General features: G+C 40.3%; 1 protein-coding gene across 1 annotated transcript; it reads right to left on the bottom strand.

The window, feature by feature from the left end:
* Positions 1 to 1,255: 1,255 nt before the first annotated feature.
* Positions 1,256 to 23,329, bottom strand: LHFPL2 (LHFPL tetraspan subfamily member 2; the record flags this gene model as incomplete). Its single annotated transcript, XM_084233345.1, has 2 exons — positions 1,256 to 1,512; positions 22,900 to 23,329. 2 exons carry the CDS (start codon positions 23,327 to 23,329, stop codon positions 1,256 to 1,258), a joined length of 687 nt encoding a protein of 228 aa, XP_084089471.1.
* Between the last annotated feature and the right edge of the window lie 402 nt (positions 23,330 to 23,731).

Genomic DNA, 23,731 nt, shown 5'->3' with positions numbered 1-23,731 from the left:
TTGGGTAAGGTTGTAAAGTCTGTCAAGGTTCTTTTTCTATACCTTGGGCATGGTACTGTGTGCTTAGTGATTACTTGTAATTTTCAAAACAAAGCAAGGCATTGCTAAGGAGTTTCTATATCATATTGTAATTCTGAAGCTTGGGGTAATGCCAGGCTATATTCTTTCTTGCTATGTGGATCATTCTCAAGTAAATTGAGGTAATGGCCAATACCATTTTCTTGAGTCAGTAATATTGGTAATCTATGAAAACCAGATTAAGAGCCCCTGAATCCTTTTTAATAGTGGTGTTCAGTTTTTTTGTAAACAGGTATAGGCAGGTGCAAGAGGCTTGATCAAGCTCTATATTTTTCCCCCTTTGCATTAAGTTTCTCTGCTTTTCTGGGAATGAAACTCACTACTTGCAACAATTTAATGTTCTTTTAGGCTGATTTCAGGATCAACACTAGATCCTGAAGAAAAAAAAAAAAAGAAAAATTTAACTCCTGTGATTAGCTCCTTTTTCTTCTGCAAAGAATGAATCCCATTCTCTTGCTCTATGGGTTGGAAATACAGCTGACTACAGCATTGTTCGCAAACAGCTGGTAAAGCTCTCCCAGTGAGTATCTGTATGAGTGACATAGTTGGCTCGGAGATGTCTGTTTCTGGATGGGGGGGGAGGGGGGCCACAGTGAGGTTTTTCTTAGGCAGTCAGAGCATAATCCTAACCCATGGAGAAAAACGATATTGTGAACTCTGGTGGAAGTGGAGACTGGGCCAGTATTGGGATGGTTTCTGGAAATTGGAATGAATTTGTCTTCACTAGCAGGATTTTGTGGTCATACAGGTCTTTTTTCTAAAACTCTTGGGAGTAACAGTTCAGTTGATCCACCTTACCCAGGACTTCAGCCTAGTATAAACTCCACAGCAGATTCCACAGTGTCCTCCCTACTGACCCCTTTCATCATCTGAGCGAGAGGCAGTATTCTGTCCACAGAAAATACATTGTTTTTTGTTGTCTCAACCACCAATCCCCAAGTCTCACTCTGAGGCACAAATGCTCATAGGTTTGCACTCATCTCAAACAGCCTGCAAGTCTTTCATGTTCCACTTCATGATTTGCATGGTGGCCCTCAGGTGCAGTAATTTTGCCTACTTGGAAGTTGCCTCACCATGGTCTTGCTAAGGCTCAGGGCTGTGGAATTTGGCTTTGGTAGATAAAAGCTAGTTCTCCACTTGACTCAAATGAGGAAACTGGAGGTGAAATGTTTCCAAACTAAAGTAGACAGATAAGGTTTTTCCCTTCTTCAATTTCTTCCTGTACTTTGTCACTGGAAGTTGCAATTTCAGCTTGTGCAGAGAAGACAGCGCAGATGAAGGTAAGGACTGTACCACCGATGGCAGTATAAAAGGCCCAGCCTAAGGAGCAGTCTCCAGGCTTGTAGGCCGATGCATAGGGTCCGCAGTAGTTAACAGCTTTCTGGCAGCCCCAGCCAGCAGGGTAGAGTATCAAACCAAGAATAAGGAACAGACCTGCAGGACAGAAGAGAAACAGGTGAAAAACCCCCATGGCTCTACAGTGTATAGTGAGTACAGATCTGTTGTGATTGTTACTTGATTTTGCCTGCTTTGAGATGTCCCATCCTTTCTGCAGTAACTGGTGTTAGGTATTTGTTTTATGCAACTAATCTGACCAAGAAAAACTATTAGACATATTTTTAGCTTTTGTAAATGTTGGGAACATGGACCCACTAATTTCTAGAAAAGCAAATTAACTTGGTACTAGTTCTTCCCATTGGCTTCTTACTGCAATGAGCATTTCCTGTATGGCAGAGGTTGGCAAATTAAGGCCCATAAGCTACGTGTAGTCTTGCTTTTAGAAATAGTTTTACTGAATTATAGCCGTGTCCATTCATTTATGGAACTGCCTATGGCTGCTTTTGTGCTAGAACAGCGGAGTTAGTAATATGGCCTGCAATATTTGCCATTTGACCTTACAGACCAAGTCTTAACATCAATATCCAACTGCATATTTGGGATGGTGGTTTTTATGTTTACATGCACAGTTGAAAACAAATTTCCTAAGAATTTTTAGTCTGAATGCTTTTAAATGAATTTGGCCTTGACTAGACAGTAAAGCTTTTTTCATCTTGCTTATTGCACCCTTATCATACTAAAACATCCAGTTTTCTGTTTATTCTGGCGTAAAGCCATCTTTGGTGGGTTATAAGCTGTGTCCATGGCTAGAAATGAAGTATAAGCAGATAGGCCTTGTTTGTGGAAGCCTAGAACCTGAAAGACAAAGGCAGGGCCTCCCCGGTGGCGCAGTGGTTGAGCACTGGGTTACGAAGCTGCCCACAGCTTTTGCAGCGCCGGTTCGATCCCCGGCCACCAGAGGAGGGTCCCGCATGGCACGCAGACCTATCCTGCTGCCCGCTGCTCCCCGCTCTGGTTCTGGTGAAGTCTCTCACCCTCTCGCGCTTCTGACTGTACCCAGTGCTTGTATAAACAAATAAATCTTAAAAAAAAAAAAAAAAAGACAAAGGCAGCTAACTGAGGGGTCCACAGGAAGAAGAATCGGACTTCTCGGGAAAATGGTGCCTACACTAGAAAAGATTCAAAAAGTCCTGGATTTTACATATCTTGTAATAGTAACTGTATACTAAATGATTCTTGGCTCTAAATTCTCTTTTCCTACCTTTCCTGAAAATCTCTCGATTTATCACACGCAACTTTCCACATCATGTATAGCAACTTCCTGGAAAAGAGAACCTGACTGACTTTGCAGTAGTATGAGGTTTGAAGGAAGATCAGGAAAAGTGTTTCAAATCACAGGTCACAACTTTCATAGTTGTTGTCATCCTACTGGGCATCTACTCAGCAAGCATGGCAGTTCACTTCTAGGGTATGTTTTTGGGTCTGATTATCTTTACTGCTCAAATGAATCCCATTATTGTACCAGGAGTAGAGTAGAGGGAATCTATTCATATGCTCACACTCTGAAATGGGTGATTCACAGTTTTCTGAGTTATTTTCTACAGTGCTACAACCCTCTATTTCTCCATAGGGCAGAGTATTTGGTGCAGGAAAATGAGCTCCAGCATTGGGAAACACAAGTGAACCTGGAGAGGAGCAGCAGAATGAGGCATCTCAGAGGGATACTGTTAGAAATAGCCAGGAGCATGAACCAATTCCCTCAAGGATAAGCAGCCATGGCGTATGTCTTGATACTCTGGAATATGGAAGGCCCTGAACCAGCAATCTTGGTTTGAGTCAATTCAAAGACTAGGCATTACATAGCAGAAACGCCCCGCCCCAGTCTAGTGTGAGGCTAGAACACAAACCAGCAGGATAATGGACCACAGCAAAGAGTCACTAAAATTAAGAGGTGGGCCAATTAAGAACTCTGAGATTGGTGTGTAAGATAGAGATCTGAAGCCAAGCTCTTCCATGTCTGAGTTGTGTGACCTTAGAAAAGTCTAAAGTATGATTCCTCACCCATAAAATAGGTAATAGTCTGTACTTTCTACATAAATAACAAAAGTAGAGGATTAAGGCATTTGCAGACCCCTCCCACATAGAAGCACAGGCAGTTTTTCAGCTTATTTTTGAGGTTATACTTTGAAAAGTGTAATTTGAACCAGGCTATAATTTAGTACCCTTTATTACACTATTCTCCCTTTGAATAGCTCTTACTAAAGTGGGGAGATCCAAAATTATTGAGCTAATTCTTCAGTATTTCTCAGATCTATGATAAAGCTTGTTTTCCCCCTCCTTCCCCTTTTATTCCCTAGCAATCTAGCTTTCGTAGTTTCCTGTAGGTGCTAAGTTACTGTCCTGGGAACCACGAAGCACACTCTGCTGTGCAGCCTCTGCTCTCCAGCTCTATTGTAGACCCTAGGCTTTCAAAGACCAGAGTATTCAGACTTGAATTATTGCTCCAGTAAAATATTGACTGCACACTTCATTTGTTAATGCATTTAAATATGATTGTGAGCAAAAAAGTATGGGGGTTGCTGGCACATAGCAGCTCTGCTACCCTGTGCCAAACTCTTGCTCATCATAGGCTACAAGATACCCTAATTTGCCTATCTCAGACCCTTCTGGCTAGTAAGCAGGTTTAAAGTAAACAATACAATGCTTGTTTTAATATCAGACTCCCTTTCACAGCGCACCAGGAGTATTCTTTCCAGTATTACTTAGCTCTTAGGTGTTCCCTTTTCTAATGGCTAAGATTCCCAAAGTGCCTTTCAGGCCACCTTAAAATCTTAATGGCTGCCACTAGCCAATTTGTGAATTGAACAGAGAGACTTATGAGGGTGCCAAGCCTCAACATGAATATTTATAAGCCCATGGGGAAGACCATGCAGGGGGATAATAAAAAAGACTGTGCTGTGGTATGTCTGCAAGCCCCAGTGGGTGTGATATGTGCCAAAATCACATACTCCCCTCTGGGCAGGCAGTCTAAACAAACAAGATTGCCTTATTTGATTTCTCAGTGGGTCAGTGTGAGGAAGTTCCTACTGTCCACCCTGCCCTAGTTAGTGGGCGTCTCCCAGGATTCCTCACAATTGTCACTGTGACATATGTCTGTCTGAAAGATTACAGTGGACCTTCAGATAAGCAAACAAAATAAAAATCCTATCTGTCATATTTCTGGGTATTTAGAAAAAGATTCTTAGCAAAGGAATTCCAGCAAGTTTCATGATTCAGACCATCTCAAGTTCTGACTACTGCTCTTGGGACCTAATGCGGCTTCTGGGCTCTAACAAGCATTTTTTCAGTCAGGAACAAACATTATCCCAATTCTTTTTGGCTTCCTTGTGAAATAACTGAGGAAAAGCTACTAAATTTCCTATCTCACTAAAATCTAGTTTTCTCTCCCTGGTATTTAAGGTTCTGTGTTACCTGTTTGGACTCAACCACTGCCTTCCTTGCTTTTTCTGCTCCAGCCGTACTGGTCATCTGGCCCTTCTTTGAACACATCAGGCCTGCATGGGACTTTGCACTTGTGCAAAAAAAAAAAAAGTCTACCTACTTAGCAGTGTTCTACTTCCAGATAGGTAGTGTTATTTAAGGATAACCTGAAAACTCAGTGTGGTCTTCTGGTTCAATATATCTAAAATTTCAACCACCTACCTCTTACCTACTTATTCTTCCCCCACCTTGATTTATAAGTTCTCCTTAGCATTTATTACTAATGTATAATATATTTCTCACAGGAAACTGTCAATCTCTGACCCTTTTCTAACCTACAGAAATGGCCATTTCATATGGTTCAACCTAATACTTTATCGATCCTAGAGCTTAAGCTCTGTAAATGTACAGAAATTTTTGTACATTTGGTTTATACTATAAAGTCAGTGCTAAGAATAGTATCAGTGTAGTTTGGTAATAAATGATGTCTAACCATACTGTCCATGGGGAAAAGTAAAATACTTTGACAGTTAATTGTTACTTTGTCCTGTTCTAGGCCTGTGAATCCAGGCTTTGAACTTGGAAGAGGACTAAAATCCATGTCTTCTTAAATGGGCATGTTGGACTATAAGTAAGACATACCAAGAGTGCTATAAACTTGGCATGGTTTATTATGGCCCTTAGTTTAGAGAACACTCAGTAGTTAATAGCTTAGTTGTGGGCTATGTCCAGAGACCAGTTGTAAGGTGAAGTGTGTTCTGGATTGAGTTTCACATAAGAGCTAAGTCAGAAAATGGTCTAATCACCCCCCGCATCTATTAAAAAAAGCAGTTTCTAAAGTTAGGCCTTTCCATCATCTTGCCTTAATGCACTGTCATTTTGATTTATGTGTGTAAATTTTGTAGAAGGTGATAGAGTAAGGGACTGAGTGGGCCTTTGCTTTGTTGTTTGTTTTTTTTCCTGACTGGTGAGTCTTAGCTTGATATCTAGCTGAGTTGTGGCAGAAGGGAGATCGATACAGGTCATCAAATAGCCATCACTGAAAGAAACTATTAACAACTCAGAGGACTAGTCACACTCTGCTATGGCTCAGCTTGACAGGACTGTACCCAAGAAAGTACCATTCTTCCCAGTCTTGAAAGACAGCCTCATTCTCTTGCTAACAGCTCCCCAGTTTATTGTACTAGTATGCCAGCATCTGCTCACATGGGATCACCGGGTGATTCAACTGTCTTTGGGGAAGGAAAAATTAGTGGGAAAAAAAATAATGGCCTACCATACAGATACCACCTTAGGCTGGAGCTATCACAATGCAATGTCCACCACTCCCCTCTGCTATTGGTATTTTCCCCTACTTGGCAGGAGCTTTTGACTCAAACCTGTATTCCCAGCAGTGCTATTTTATGCTCAGAAATTTTCTGTAAGGACACCTAACATATGACTTAGGTGTAACTCAAATAATTATGAGACTAGAACTGCTTTATCACTGCTCCATTTCCAATGCCTGAAACATAGAAGACACTAAAACAAAACCAATAAACTCTTACTATAAAAAACTGACTATAAAACTGAGGTAACCAGAGGGGGAAGGTGGTGAGGTGGGAGAGAAGGGGCCTAACAACACGGTGAAGGACTGTTGAGGTTTGGTGGTGGGCAGGGTGTCAAAGTATACATGTGTGGAGGTTTGAACTTAGGCCCCCAGAGCAGATAAAAGACAAAAACCCACTTTACTCCAACAAACATAATTTGGGGGAAAAAACGAACCACCAGGAAAAGTAGTCATAGCCCTCCTGCTTTCTGATCATTACTCAGCGCTGTGATTAAACCAGCCACAAAATTGCATCTTAGGTAGTTTTTTTACTACTGCCCTGGAACCGAATTATTTATCAGGTAGATGAAACCATCTCCATAATTCTGCCAAGTCTCTAATTTTGGAAAAACTAGAAGTAGCTGAATACAATGAATAATATTTTGTTTGGTCTGAAGATGACCATCTCAAGCTTTAAGAGTAAGGGATGCTAGGAATGGAGGAAGCTAAGTCTGAACCACTGCCCTGCAGTTTGTGAAGAAGTGGGGAGCACATCCATGGCTTGTTGCACAGTTTTTCCCTGGCTTTTAAGGCACTGCCTTCACTCCTCCAGGTCACATGATGGCCACTCAGACTACCTGCTGACCAAGGGCCTGGACTCAAGGTTTGTCTTTCATGGGCTACCCACCATTTATATCGAGGAAGTCCATGTTTCCTGGTTGAAAAGTATGAGAATTAAAGGCAGACTCCTTTTGTACAGAATATCAAGTGAGTCTTTAGCCATGCCACTCCTACTTCCTTTTCATACAGGTTTCCACACTATAGTAAAGACTGACTAGACCTCAGTTTGCAGAGGATTTTTTCTATGGACAGGAGGAAATGAAGGCTATCTGTTACAGCTATTGGCAGCCTGTGGAGAAGCTCCCAGTGAAGGGAACAGCGCAGCTCACTGGGTCACAATTAAGCTGTTCATTTTAAAGCTATGCAACACCCTAATATCACTGGAGAGCGCATTCACGGCAGACAGCTGATAACAGACTTAGTGTTTCTTAGTAATTCCTGAGGAGTGTCTACTGAGGTCAGAGTAATGAGTAGCCAGGCAGGGGTGTGGAGGAATGGAATAAGTAGGGTTTCATAGGCTTATTTAAACACTTTCATGCAGTGATACTCAAGATACCTATCACTGTTTTCCCGATAAAGGGCTGTTTTTCATGTTGACCCTTCGGTCACTTATGTACCTGGACATTTCCCCCATTCCCACCAAATGACACTTCAATGTGAAGAAGCATCTGTTACCAAACCACTTCCTGACAAAACTAATGTGGTATGCTACCAGTGTCCTGTGGCCATCCCTCCTCATCACATGTTATATTCATATTCATGTGTCTATTCAACAGCTATTTACTGAGTGAATAGTTAATGGCACTGAATCCAGGCCAGACACTATTCTTAGCCCTGCACATGTTAGCAGGGATCTGACCCCCTTGAGGGCAGAAGAGCTTTGTCCTTTTTGATATCCCCCATGTCCAGCACACTTTCTAACACTACTGGGTTTCTACATTTGCTCAATCAATACTAATTCTAATAAGGTGACATTATGTCCAAGCATTTATCATAAACCTGATGAGTGTCACAGTTGAACTCTTGACTTTTGTTACCAAGTTCAACTTATTTTTTCATTATCTAACAGTCATTGACTCATTTAGTGACATAGCAGGAGCCATCTATCAAAACATCCATTCCTCTTTTTCAGCATATCTCTGAAAAAAATGGGAGGACAAATTCGCCTTATATTGTGTATCCCTATCAGGTCTACCCTGTGACTCAGAGGTCCAGGGACGTAGTTCTTTGTTGACCCAGCTCACTTCAGGCTGCCCCTACCACCACACCCCCTATCTTCCACCCTGGGCAGCCATCTCTCACACAGAAGGAAAAGCAGATTAGACAAGAGAATGACTTGCTTCCTATATCCTACCCTATGCTATCTGGGACATAACTTAGTTTCAGCAAGTTCAAAAGATCTAAATTAAAGGAAAACCAGAACAATTCTTTTTATGTGAATTTTAGATCTTAAAACATTCTACTATGGAGTGAGACATCTCACTGGCTTTTCCTCTTCAGTTTCTTTTGCTATTCTTCCTACTGCCCCAATTTCTAAATACCAGAAAGATCAGGACTCAATCCTTTATCTTCTCTGCATCCTCCTTATCCATTACCTCTTCAGTGCCACAATTTTAAATACACCGTTTCCCAAATTTTGATCTCTAACTCTGAGTTCCAAATTTGCCTATCCAACTGTCCATTTGACCTCCACTTGGGTTGTTTAACAAGGTACTCGAAAATTGTGTCCAGTCTTCATTCTTAATTCCCACTCCCCACTTCAAAACCTAGTCTTGGCCCTGTGGATCTCATCTCAGCAAATGGAAGTTCATTTTTTAAACCTTTTAGGTTAAAAACCTTAGACTCATCTTTGACTCCTTTTAGGGCCCACATTATTCTATAAATGGCTCTCATTCCAGCCATTTCCTTTACCTGGATCCTGATTACCCATGTGGGTTACTCTTATCTCTCATAACTCATTGGTTAAATCTCTTCTCACTGACTACCCTATTTAATACTGTCACTTCCCCCCTCAGCACCCCTGATTCTCATGCCAGGGTTATACCTGGGTTACCTTACCCTGGGTTATACCTTTTAAAAATGTCCATAGCACCTCTCACCTTTAATATACTAATAATTTACCTACTTTGTTTATTGCCTGTCCCCACCAGCTTGAATAAGTATGGAGAACTTTTTGTAATCACCAAGAACAAAGTCTGATATATTCTAGGTGTTCATTAAGTACGTCTTGAATAAATGGATGAAGGAAAAGATACAGTGCTGTGGATTATATTACATTTTTGAAAGAAGTCACTATGGTAAGTTCTTGCCAAGTTTTTTAAATGGTTGGAGGAAAAGCTTCAGTTGATGCGAATCCCAGGTGTTGGCAATTGAATACCAGCCACCCTTGCTAATGAAACACACATATGTCCAAACCACAGGCCTGACCTTTTACTCAAATGCAAACACTGAAAACCTCTTTTCTAGCTACAGAAAATGGATATTTATGGGGAGGTCATATAGGAAAAAAGTTGTATATATGATTAAATATTTGATTAAATATAGAGTAAAATTTTCAGTTTTCTAGACACCAGCCTTCGTCTAGGCTCAAAATTCTACTTATTTCTGATTACGCCTGGCTGTGGTGATGACAGCTTAAAAGAAAGGCTGTAGCTGATTTGTGGGAACTGCTTAGGACACCAGCTGGAAGGGAGCAGCAGTGCAGTGCAGGGTTAAACAGAAGTGCAGGAAACCAACAGGTGACAAGAGCAAGGGCTACAAGGGAAAATGAAGGATGTGAACCATGGCAGTCTGCAGAGAGGTACGGGTACTCCCTAGACCCAGCGTGGGCCTGAAAAATGGAAGGATTCACAGAAGACCCTGGCACTGAAGGTGAAGAATATAGAAATGCTTAACAACCAGCACTGCCCTTCTCAGTATCAACATGTCAGTTAATCATTCAAAACCAAGACTGCTTAAACACAGTCTAGAGTTTGAGGCTGGCACAAGACAAGAAGACATTTAACACAGGAGTTGGGCCAGGGGGAGGGGACCACTGTGGACCCTCTCTACATAATTCTGCTACCTCAAGTAGGAAACCAAATAGAGGTCACCCTTCAGTGCCCTGCTCCCATTGTAATGGGAGAATCTGAGTTCAAAAGCATATGTCAGAGAACATCAAGTAGAACAAGAGAAAGAATTAAACAAAATGAAAAGTGTAAGAACTGTTTGGAGTAACCTAGAGAGACTAATAATCCATATAATGGAGGTCCCTGAAGAGGAGAAAGAGAAAGGCATGGAAACTGTATTTAAAGAAGTAATTGCTGGGAAGCATCTCAATCTGGGATATGAACGAGACAGCCTGATCCAAGAAGGCCAAAGAGTCTCAAACAAAATAATGCCAAATACGAACATCAAGACATTATGATAAAATGTGTCAATGTCATGACAGGACAGAACATTAAAAACTTCAATGAAAAAGTAGTAATCCTATAAGGGAGCACCAATTAGACTACAGATTTTTTTTTTTTTTTTTTTCAGTAGAAACCCTACAGGCAAGAAGGGAATGGCAGGAGATATTTAAAGTATGTAAAGGGAAAGAATTCCAGCCTCAATCCAAGATTAACATTCAGGAGAGAAGGAAGAGTGAGGGGCTTCAGAGAAAAGCAAAATCTAAAAGAATTTACCAACACCAATCCACACATGAGAGAAGTGCTGAAGAGGTTATTGTAAAGCAGCAGAACAACACAGATATTAGACAACTAATAGAGAAAGAGGAGAGGAACACAAGGACAAGTTTGAAACCAAACAATCCAGCATGCCACATAAATAGTTCATCCTACACTAATCTCAGCAGAACTTTCAGACAAATATCAATAGAAATCACATAAGACAATGAAAAGGAACTTTAAAAATATATAAAAGATGTAAAAATTTAAAAGACAAAACTAAAAAAACCAACCCCCAAAATAGCAATAAGCACTTACGTCTCAATAACCTTAATTGTAAATGGTCTGAATTTACCAGTTAAAAGGTACAGAGAGACTGAATGGATTTCAAAAAAAGTAAAACTTTCTACCATTTACAAGAAACCGATCTTACCAACAAAGACAAATGTAGAGTTAAAGGGTGGAAGATAATCCTACAAGCAAATGGCAATCAGAAAAAGTCGAGAACAGCTACACTTATATCAGAAAAAACAGAGTTCCAATTTTAAAAGGTAGTAAGAGATACAACAAGAAATAATTTATGTATTAAATGATAGCGCACCAGGGAACTGAAGTACTAGCAGAACTGAAGAGAAAACACTGAAACAAAATAGTAGCACTAGAGATCTTAGTACTCAACTTCCAACTGTGGACAGATCGACAAGATCGATAATAAATAAGGAAACAATAAGCTCAAATGAGGAACTAGACCAAATAGGCTTAACAGTATCTATAAAACACTCCACCCCAAAACCACAGCATACACATTTATTTCAAGTGTACACTGAATATTTTCCAGATAGATAAACCTCTAGCTAGATTAACAGAGAGAAAACATTAATAAACAATCACAAATGAAAGAGGAGAAATTACCACAGATGGAATGGAAATACAAAGGATCATGAGATTACTATGTACAAATTACATGTCAATAAATTTAATAACCTTTGAAGAAATGGACAAATTTCTAGATCAATATATCTTACTAAGACCAAACCATGAAGAAACAGAAGAGTTGAGTAAATCAGTTACAAACATGGAAACTGAAACAAAAATTAAAGATTCTCCCCCCAAAGTCCCAGGACCAGATGGCTTTACAAATAAATTTTATCCAATTTTCAAGAACTTATGCTTATCTTACTTGAATTCTCAAAATCCGAAAAGAGGGAACACTTCCTAATACACTTTAGAATGCCAACATTACCTTATTACTGAAACTAGGTAGACAGCACAAAGATAATTACAGACCAATATCCTCGATTAACAATGTGAAAATCTTCAACAAAATGCTAGCAAATCAAATTTAGCAATATATCACAAGGTTTATACATCATGATCAAGTGAATTTCATCCCAGTATGCAAGGATGACTTAAATCAATCAGTGTAATACATTATATCAAAAAAAGTAGAGATAAAAATCATAAAATAGATGCAGAGAAAGCATTTGATAAAATTCAGCAACCATTTTCTGATTAAAAACTCTAAGATGGGAATAAAATGAACCTACCTTAGTATTATAAAGGCCATACATTATAAACTAATAGCCAGTGTAATACTTAATAGTGAAAGGTTACCCTGAGAGATCAGATACAAGAGAGGATGCCAACTGTCAGCACATTTGTTTAATTTAGTAGAGCAATCAGCTAGAGAAATCAGACAGCAACAGGAAATGAAAAGAATCCAAGTTGGAAAGGAAGAAGTGAAACTATCACTATCTATAAATAATGTATTATATATGGAAAATCCTAAAGATTTCGAGTACTAAGATCTCATTACAAAGCTATTAGAAATAAGTGAATACACAAAGTGGCATGTTATAAAATCAACATACAGGAATCCATTGCATTTTTATATATAAACTAAAAAAAAAAAAAAGGAAATTAAGGAAGTAGTTTTACCTTCTTGAAGGATTTAGATATGATGGATAGACATTCCATGCTAATGGATGGGGCGTGTCAATACAATCAAAATAACTCTTCTCCTTGAAGCAATATATAAATTTAACACAGATCCCACCAAAATACCAACAGTATTCTTCAAAGAAATTGAACAAAAATACTGAAATGTATAAGGAACTATATATAGAAGCCCTCAAATAGCAAAATCAATCCTGTGAAAAAAGAGAAATAGAGGCATCATGTTGCCTCACTTTACACTATAAAGCAACAGTAATTAAAATTATATGGTACTGCCATAAAAACAGACACATGGGTCAGTGGAACGGAATCAAAGGTCCAGAAAATAAATTCATGTATATAGCAATTATTTATGTTAAAGCAGTCATGATTTTACAATGGGGAAAGGAGAGACTAACAAATGGTGCTGAGAAAACTAGACAGACAAATGTAAAAAGAATCAAGTAGCTGGATCACTAACTCTAGGCACAAAAATTCTGGATATGTTAAAGATTTAGATATAAGACCAATAAAATACATAGAAGATACACTGGGGATATGTTCTAAGACATCAACAATAAAGGTTTTTGGAGACTCAACATGTATAGCAAGGAAAATAATAGTCAAACAGTTGGGATTACTTCAAATTAAAAGCTTTTTATACAGTGAAGAAAATGCAAGTATATTAAAAAAAATCCTACTGAATGGGAGAATATATACATTATACAACCAACAAGGAGTTAATATCCAAGATATACAAAAATATTCATTTTAATAATTTTTAAAAACCCAATAAATGGGCAGCAGATCTAAATATATACTTCACCAAAGAGGAAATACATGCAAAATATATTTCAGAGGTGAATACATGGAAAAACAGTCATCATCACTTTTAATAAGGGAGATGCTAGTTAAAATGACAAATATCACCTCACATCCATAAGAATGGCACATTTTAGAACACCCAACAAGTGTTGGAGGGGATATAAAGAAAGAGGAGCCCTGTTACTCTATTGGTTGGAAAGTACTAGTACAGCCATTTTGGAAAGCTATCTGGATTTACCTTTGAAAACTAAAATCCGAAATCCCAAATGATGTAGCAATTCCATACCTGGGTATTTGACCAAAGAAAGTGAAACCAACTCAAAAAAAAAAAATCTTATGTTCTACAATGTATGGTGCAGCATTATTTACAACAGTGAGTACATGAAAGCAACCTAAATGCCCACTGAGACAAGACTGGATCAAGATGATGTATATTCACACTGTAATATTCAGTCATGAAGACAAAATGTTGCCATTTACAGCACAATGGAAGAGTTAGAGAAAATTATGTGTAGTGAAACAAGTCAGAATGGCAAGGACAGATATTGGACATTTATATAGTGGACAACTTGACAAAGTAAAATACTTGTTAAAACTAGCAATTATTAATAAAGTGATATTTCTGAGGTGGAGGGGTGAGAGAAAGAGTCAAGGGCATATAATGGGTGGTGGTGGGGATAAAAATATTTTTGAGGAGGAGTGAAATAGTGGAAGATCAGGTGTCAATACTTTTTAATGCTTGTTGTAATATTTATACCTTCTTCTTAGCTCTAAGTCTAGTAAGGTACTTGTTTTCTATTAGAAATATTCCCTTGGGATGTAACTGACAAGAAAAATACTGTTTGGGGCAGTGGGTGGTGGAGGTGGTGGGGTAAAAGAACAGATGACAGAGCAACATCAAGAGAATTCTTTGGAAGACACTCAGATCACAGTTGTCATAAAAAGACCTTAGGATCAAGGACCCCAAAAGAAGTTTGTTATAATCACTCAAAATTAATAACCATTAATTAAGAATTGTGTGATGTCCCTAGAATATGTAGAAAAACAATTTACAAAAAAGATGCAGCTTCTCCCTTATTGAAGCCTCCAAAAGTCTATCGTAGCAATGATTCATGTTTATATGCAAATTTATTTCACTGGCAGTTTCTAAGCCTTAATTTTCAACTGTTAAAATGTATCCCAAAAAATTGCTTAAGCCAGATTTTTCTTTCCCATGATTTAATGATGAAGTTGTACTTCACATACCAAGTGAGTTGTGTTTCCTGGACTACTTACAGGCAACTAGAAGAAATATATGAAATATTTTCTTGAGAAATCATTCATCTAACATGTAGGATTAAAAGAGAGCTCCCATTTGATTATTACCAAAATGATTTGATAATTCAAAATAAGCTGCCAAAATACAGTGCAGTGTATAGCAGAGTAAAAGATACATTAAAAATTATTTTCGGGGACCTCCCTGGTGGTGCAAAGGGTTAAGACACAACCTATGAAGCTGTCTGCAGCCTCTGCAGCACCAGGGAGCAACCCATATGGCACAGCAGACCTCTCCTGACTCGCCCGCTGCTCCCCTCAGCAGTGCACTTCGGTCAGTCTGCTTGCTCTGTTCCTGCTCTGTCTCTGGTGAATCCTCTCACTCCCCTGCACCTCTGGCCTGTACCCAAGCTCTTGTATGCATAAATAAATAAATCTTTTAAAAAAATTATTTTCGGCACAGCCGGCCTCTTCTGTCTCGCCTGCTGCTCCCACCAGCAGTGTATTTCAGTCAGTCTGCCTGTTCTGCTCCCCACTGTCTCTGGTGAATCCTCTCATCCTCTGCACCTCTGGTCTAACCCCAGTTCTTGTATGAATAAATATATCTTTAAAAAAATTATTTTCAAGTAAATAAGTATATTTATTGCCTGCTAAAGATTTTAGGGCCCAGATAATGTTAAAATGATTCCTACAATGAGCCAGGTACCATCTTTTCAACACTAAGTCTTTGCAGTTGGTCTGGAAGCTGTCACACAGCCACTGTATGCTTTTTGGTTTGAAGTTTTTAATATTGACTGCATTTTCTCAATATGTGTATTTTTAAATTTCCTGTGCACTGGGGGCAATCTTTAAAGAAACAAATATTGCTGGGCATTTAATAAAGTTACTGTGAAGTCTCTGTACATTAACTGAACTCATAAATATGGCTAACTATGTTGCAGATAGTTCTTCATTAGAGATGGAGATTACTTTTGAAGTGGCCACAGCTTAGAAGAATAACAACCTTGCATTAAGTATTTAAAGCAGAGTGCCTGAATAGCTCATGTAAATATTCAGAGCCATACTTAACTGATTATTTGTTAATGGAATTTGAACATAGTTCACCCATGGCTCCATAATAATAATTTATATCTATAATTAAGTGGGTACCATAGTACGCCACTTTCCACATTTTATTTTCATATGAATTGCTATATCTGAATTTTACGAGTTTGCGATTTTATTCTAGACCTACCAATGAGTTCTTTAAGAACAGAGCCCAGTTCCTAGTTTACTCAAATTAATGCCTGCTTGGTTCACTTTCTTCTAGGCAGTTTTTTAAATCTAATGATCAGTTGAGTTCTTTGTCCCCTTCATGTATAATGATGTACTTTTTTTCATCCTTAAAGTTTAATGAAATAATGACTAACATGGTTTGGGGGTTTAAACTCAAGAAATCGTAGACCCAGGCTACAGGTCTATGCACTTAGTAGATAACTAATAAAAGCACCTGGAATTGAAATTTACTTCTGGCCTTCCTTAAATATTTCTGCATTTTGCAAATGGCCAATAGGTATATGAAATAAGTTCAACATCACTTTTATAGAGTCAGGGAAATACAAATCAAAACTACAATGAGATACCACCTTATACCAGTGAGAATAGTACATAATTTAAAAAACTGGCAACAACAAATGAGGAGAAAAAGGAACTCTCCTACACTGCTGGTGCGAATACAAACTGGTCCAGCCACTATGGGAAGCTGTGTGGAGGTTCCTCAGACTACTAAAAATGGAGCATCCATATGACCCAGCAATTCTGCTCCTAGCAATCTACCCAAAGGACACAAAAATATTAATTCAAAAGGATACCTGCACCCCTATGTTTATTGCAGAACTGTTTACAACAGGTAAGCTGTGGAAACAATCCAAATGCCCAGAAATAGATGACTGAATCAATAGATGACTGGTATATGTACATGGTGGAATATTACTCAGCAATCAAAAAAGATAAACTCATACCATTCACAGCAACATGGATGGAGCTGGAAGGGATTATGCTTAGTGAAATAAGCCAAAAAGAAAAAAATATCAGATGGTTTCACTTATAGGAGGAATGTAGAAGCAACAAATAAGGAATCGGGGTGGGGGAAGTAATTATAATAAAAAATCAAAATCAACAGGCAACTATAAATAAGAGACATTCTGCAGGGGAGGAGGAGGGAGAAGGATCAAAACAGGGGAGGGAAGAGCACAAGGGACTCGGGTGATGGGACACGGGTGAAGTGGTGGTGGGAATTTTACGGTGACTATACATGAGGAGAAAGCAAACATTGTACAAAAATGAACAATGATGTAAAATATGTGTGTGTGTGTGTGTGTGTGTGTATATATATTTTTTTTTAACAACTAAAGAATGCAGAAATATTTTTTAACAAAGGATTACTAAAGGTTGAAAAATAAGTAAATGTGTCATAATTGGTGGTATTCTTAGTTTGATTCAGACATTGAACTGTTGTTAGCTCTGCCTTCTGCTGGAGGCATTATCTGTTAAGAGCCAGAAATCAAGAGGCATCCTTGATAGCTAGAAGCTTCCAATGTTTATTCTAAGGAAAATGCAGAAATGTTCCTTCTACTTTCCTCCTGCCTTTTTTTTTTTTTTTGGAGGGTATTCTGAAGTTGGGCAACCAAGGTCTCACTGCCTTCTTGGAGAAAGCCAGGTAAATTTTTCAGGCTATAAAATTATGGGGCAAGATCCTGTGGGAGTCAGGAATCCCTTCCCCTAGCCCTATGCTTCACAAACTTACTCTTATTTCTGTTTTCTCCAATGGCTGATTTTCTTTTTTGTCCTGGGAATGAATGAACATGGCATAGATTAAGTCAAAATGGATGCTGGGACCAGGCTGAACTGTGGCTGTTTTTCACCTTGTGAAAAACATCTGTGAAAATGCCAAGACCAGGGCCTCCCTGGTGGCGCAGGCAGTTGAGTGTACACTGTGAAGCTGTCTGCAGCCTCTGCAGTGCCGGTTGGATCCCCGCCGGCCTCAGAGCAACCCACAGACCTCTCCTGTCTCGCCCGCTGCTCCCCTCAGCAGTGTATTTCGTCAGTCTGCCTGTTCTGTTCCCCACTCTGTCTCTGGTGAATCCTCTCACTCCCCACACCTCTGGCCTGTACCCCAGCTCTTGTATAAATAAATCTTAAAAAAAAAGAAAAAAGAAAATACCAAGACCCAGATAGTGAAGATGGGATATTTCATATCCCTATCTATCCTTCCATACATAACTTCAATTTATGACAAAGCAATTCACAAAACAGCAAAGGCAAAAACCTCCATTTGTCTTCTCTCAGATTCTTCTCCTTTTATTCCTCTTCCATTTTTTTTTTATATAATCCTCCTTCATCCTCAATTATTGCTCACTTTCCAAGAAAGTGAGCCTGCATGTACTAGGCCCTGAGCCACCACAGCAAAGAGCAAACCCCTAGAAGAATACCCCGTCCCTCAGCACCACAGAGGCAGAGTTAAGCCCCCCGATAATCTTATCTGGTCAGACTGATGGAGCAGCTTGCTAAGGCAAGCCTGCTGGACTGAGACCGCTGTAGACAGACAGCGGGCTACAGGGAGTAGAGTGTGAGAGCCAGCCAGACACAAAGAAGCAAACAAGCCTGTGAGGGAAGACTGGAAGACAGCAGGCAGCCAGGCCCAGCAGCTCATATGCTAGTCCAACCCTCACGGCAACCCCAGTGGAATAGTCCCAGCCAGCTCAAGTGAGCCAAATCCTGAGCTCATTTTGATGGCTTTTGTCCCAAACCTGAGTCACTGGGGATTCCACAGACTTTTGAGAGAACTCTGCACGCATTTCCAAAAACAAACTGCTTGATGCTGTCATGGAAAACCTGGATCTTTGCATTCTACAGTTTCACTATGGATTACATCCAGGTCACAACCTAAGGAAGACAGCTGGCACAAAACGACCCCGCTGGCTGAGTACCCAGCTTTTGTAATGAATCCCAGAGGGCTATGAACCGATGTGTGTTTCTGGCTCTGCCAAGTCCTGGACAAGTCCTCACCTAGTGAAGACCAGTCAGCCTGTAATTTATTCTACCAGGGGAGCCCAAGAAGTCACCTGCAATCAAGACTCAACTACTAGCAATTGCCTCCAGAAAGGAGAGAAAAGGAGAATGTGTGTTTAGGGAAAAGCGGAGAGAGGTTTATGTTCTTTGTTTTCCTGTCAATACAACTGCTTATCTGCAGCTTAAAAATAAAAAACCTTGAGGACACCTAAAGTGACCCTTAAGCACTGGACTACATACTCTGCAGTCTTAACACAGGTAGGGGCCAAGGAATAGCCTCCATAATGTAGTCATCGTTGATTTCAACAGAACAAGGTAGAGGAAACAAAAAATACATACTAAACCTTTTTCTAAGAGGACAGAAATAATTTTAATGAGTCATATAGCTTACCTCTTACTATGTCCCAAACACTCTGCTTAAGCTTTTTAAATGTATTATCTAATTCTCACAACAACCCTGAGGTATATGCTACTATTATATCCATTTTACCAATGAGAAAACTGAGGCGTAGAGAGGTAAATGGGTCAACATTCAGTCACTTCAGGACGGATCCAGGCCAGGTGAGGCTTGAACTCTTAACTGCTGAGAGTTGCAGTGGAACACCAAGGACATTTGTGGACAAGTGTTTAGGAAGTCAGCTGGGGGCTCATCATTAGGCTAGACCTTGATGGCAAATTCTGCTATCTAGGTTAAGTTAATCATAACAGCTGTATTTTATTATTATTTTAAATTAACTAGTTTTGAGATTGCTACTGAGGTAGCAGATTTCTTTCTCACTTCTAAAGGCAAGAATATCAAGATGTATTTGATACAGACTATGAAGGCTAAACAAGTTTGTCCTATTTAATCTTTAAAGTTAGGTGTAATAAAGAAATATACTTAGAGTATTTTGTAGTTTTTATCCGGTTACGTTTTTAAAATGTCATTTATGCCAAAATGAAAGTTGTAAGAACAAATAGTCTGAGTGTATTTCCAAAGAATCCTTTTGTTGCTCAGGCAATGGCCTCCTTTCTCACCATTTGTTTCACTGTAGAATAGATTCAGAGGGGAGAGAGTGGTATGGGGAGGAAAAAAAGACTGATGTTCACAGCTGCAACCAGTCCTTGACTGAGACTGGGGCTGATAAGATGCTATTACAGATTGGCCAAGAGAAGAGAAAGCAAGTCAGCTGCTTCAGACACTGGTGGGGCAATTTTCTTAGCCACAGATTCAGAGCTGCCATTTATGTTGGCTTGAAGTGCATGGCGCAGACTTCCTTTAGAAAGAGACCAGTGGAGCACCACCCCTCCCGGACCCTTGGCGGCATCTGGACCTCACTGGCCAGGATTATAAAAAGAAAAAGGAAAAAAAAAAAAAAAAAGTCCACTGAACATCCCTTATTGATGTGCCCTGCCACAAACAGGAGGGAGCGGACTATCTAGCACTTAGTCCATCTTTCCCATGATTTCTTCACAGAGGAGTCTGTTAAGACTGGGAGGAGGGAAAAAAAAAAACCTAGTTCTTTCTAGTATTTCAGTGGTTATACTTAGATCAGTGGCCTCCAGAGGCAGTCTGTTTATACAGCAATCGCAGTCTCCTATCATTTAAAATTTTGAGTAATTTCAGACTTTTTGCAATTTTGTACATATGCATGGGGAACATAAGTGGGGATAAAGTTAAGATTTCTTTAGAGACTCTAAACCTTTGGAAGAGACAGATGACTTACAGACTAACAACCCAGGCATGCTACTACTTCCTTCTCTCCTCAGCCCTCTTGCTGAGGCCTGACAACAGACAGAAAAGTCAGGAATAACACATTAGAGTGAATAGTACGAGGAGGCGTACAGATCTTTGTGTCAAAATGCACACTCTTGCCATTTGAGAACAGTAAACAAGCACCAAAAGATCTGATGGACTAATCAACATTGAATACACTGGACTAACAACTTACCAAAAATTGCATGTAAACAGTTTTCAAGACTGAGAGCTATGTGTGCATTCTGCTTCTAAAAAACTCCAAAGGACATACTATGGTGTCATGACCCAAGATGTCCCAGTCCTTACTGTAGATGATGACAATTTTCTCAGCATGCAGGGATCACACACCAGGAGGCTCACCTGCCTACCAGCATATTGATAAAATTCATAATTAAGCCATGAAGTCATCAAGGATGGGCAGCTACAACTGGGTAAGGTAAAATGAAGCAGAACACTTCTCAGCAAGTTTTTTTGATAATATGGATCTTTGTACATATTCCTGAAGCACTATGTATCTGAGGAGAATAAGAGCATTTCTCTGACAAGATAGGTATTGCAGCCTATCTTGTTTAACAATTCTGGAAAGTGAAATACCAAGCTAGAGAGCATAAACTTCAGATTTCAGAAGCAAATTAAGACACCATGAGTTTCACAGTATACAAAATCTGAGATAAAACAACTGAAGGTAAGAGCATATTTTCCAATCTATTTTCAGAAAGGAATGCCAAGGTCCTGAAAGGTGGTACATTTATCTCAAGTGAAAACTGTTAGTAACACAACTGAACATTAGTATCCTCTCCCTTCCCCCCACCCCAACTCCTCAAGGGCCTATCCTAGAGATAAAGAGAAGACAGGCCTGAGATGTATCAGGAGACAGCCCCCATGCAGACATCAGGACAGGCTCGCAGTTATTTCTCTGGGCCCATTACCCACTCCCGTGGGACCCCTAACACTTGAGAAGGAAGAGAAAACAATGTTTTAAGAGTAGCATTGAGGAATATTCTTTGTTATTTTAATCCTAGTTGTAAATTTGAATTAAATATCTTCTATTCATTGTAATCATTAAAGTTGGCAAACTTGTTACTTTTGTGTTTTAATAGCTATTAACAAGTTACCTAAACTTTTTATTTTTTTTCCACCTACAAACATTATCTTATCAGCTCTTTGGGGGGAAAAAAAAAATGTTTGATCTGTAATTTTGGAAGCTAGCCCTGCTGAGTTGTGGAGTTTGCTCCAAGTTAGACAAGACTTAATTTACTTTTCGTCTGTTTCTTTACAGCCCTGGACATCAGACTCAGTGCTTATCTTCACTGTTGAAGAGTCCCAAGTAAGAAAGTTGAGGATATGCTGAGGGATGAGTTACCTGAGCCCTACAGTTAGGGGGCAGATAGATTACTATTTCCCCCATTAAGTGTCCAACTAATAAACACTTTGGTTATTTTCTTATGTTTTTCCCCCTAAAAATCAAGTAATTTTGAGTCTGCTTCTCTACTTCCTTGAGGGTATCCCTAAACTTAGCTGTGAATATAAGTGCGTGTACATATGAGTATGTGCATGAATGTGTGCATGAGTGTGTGTGTGTGTGTGTGTGTGTGTGAATTTCTACTGCCTAGAGCAAGTCCCTTGGAGTCAAGTCAGACTGATACTCTCTTGGTTGAAGATCCACCTTTCAGACCTTTCTGGTAGGCTGTGAAAGTACTGTAGGCAGTGGATGTTTTCTTGCAGCTCACAACCTCCCTCTGGAATCCCTGTAAAGCTCATACTTTCCTTTCTGCCTATTTCTAACCAGCTCATTAGTGAGAAAGTCCAAGAAAGTGGAAGAATTAGTTTATATTTTCTGATGTGAGCACACAAAACATTCTGTCAGGCTCCAGGAGACAGACAATTTAAACCAGAACATTATTAAACACAGAACAGCTGATTCTAATTCCTTCCTAGCTTGCATCTTCCCCTCCCAAGCTGGTCACTCTGCGGTTGGGATAAGGCAGAGAGTCCATGGCAGGACCAGGCACCCTGCCCCTGCATGCACGTCCCCTTCTTAGCACAGCACTTACTGCAGGTGAGCCCCTCTCACTGCGATTCCTTGGCGAATGTACTGAGGTGGTGAGACGCTTTTCATTTAATGGAAAAGCAGAAACAGTAGTACTCAAGCAAACCTAACAACTTAGAACCCGGGGAAATAGCATTGTGAGACAAGAGATCAGACGCTTCTTCCGGTTACAGGGGAGTGAAGCAGGGAAAAGGCAGCAATGAAGGTGGCACACTCGCTCCCAGAGGAAATCTGAGTGGACAGACGGTATCATTTTCAAAACTGGCCAGCAAAATGAGGCAACTATGAGTGTGTGACCCTGCAGGAGCCCGGGCCCCAGTGCTCTCAGACCCCTCCTGTCTCCCAGCACACCTACCTGCAATTCCTTGCAACAGCCCGCAGACGTTGAAAATACTTTTCTTCATGATGCTTTGCACACACATGGTGAAGACGGACACCAGGGCCACCGTACAGAGAATGAAGATGCCCGTGGCTAAGAAAATAGCAGTGGCCTGCCAGAAGCCACTGGCAATTTCACTGAAGCTCTCAGCGTAGGGCCCGCACAATGTCTCCCGCTGGAAGTGTTGCACCCCAGGATTCCGGATGCAGCGGGCGTAGATGCCCAAGGTGGGGTGGGAGCGCTCCAAAGGGCCCCTATTCTCGTCATCGGGCTCAGCGTTGTTGCGAGGGTTGACTTTTCCAATTAGCCAGTCTGCGCTCATGAAGGCAATGAGCTCTGCAAAAGCCACCACAATACTCAGGAGGGTCCAGAGCATCGAGCGACAGGTAACAATGACATGACACATATTGATGTTCAAGGCAGAGAAAGAGTCAGGAGTCCACGGGGTTAATATAAGAAAGTCTGCAGGGAAGGCGGCTTAGGCGGTTGCTGGCTCAGGAGGCAGTTGCTGCTCTGAGCATTCACTCCCACAGTGTGGGACTCCTTTCTCCAGGCTACTGGCAGCTGGGCTATCCAGGGCTGTCATGCTGCCATGTCGAGCTCCTGAGCTGGGCCAGCCTCACCTACAGGAGAGAAGGGAGGAGGCAGTTAGCAGGGACCAGACCCCGCCCCTCGGCACCACCCTCTAGCTAACTTCAGGTCCCCGAACAGAAGTGTGAGTCTCCGGCCCAGCAACTCCCTGCACAGCTGACCTTCCCAATCAGCCCTCTTGCTCACACACCAGACCCTTCCCAGCCCTTGTCACCAC

The sequence above is a fragment of the Talpa europaea genome (genome assembly GCF_964194135.1).
Source record: "Talpa europaea genome assembly, chromosome: 5".
Taxonomy (NCBI): Eukaryota; Metazoa; Chordata; class Mammalia; order Eulipotyphla; family Talpidae; genus Talpa; species Talpa europaea.
Note: the sequence above shows the minus strand (reverse complement) of the source record. Positions and strands in the feature narration are given on the sequence as shown.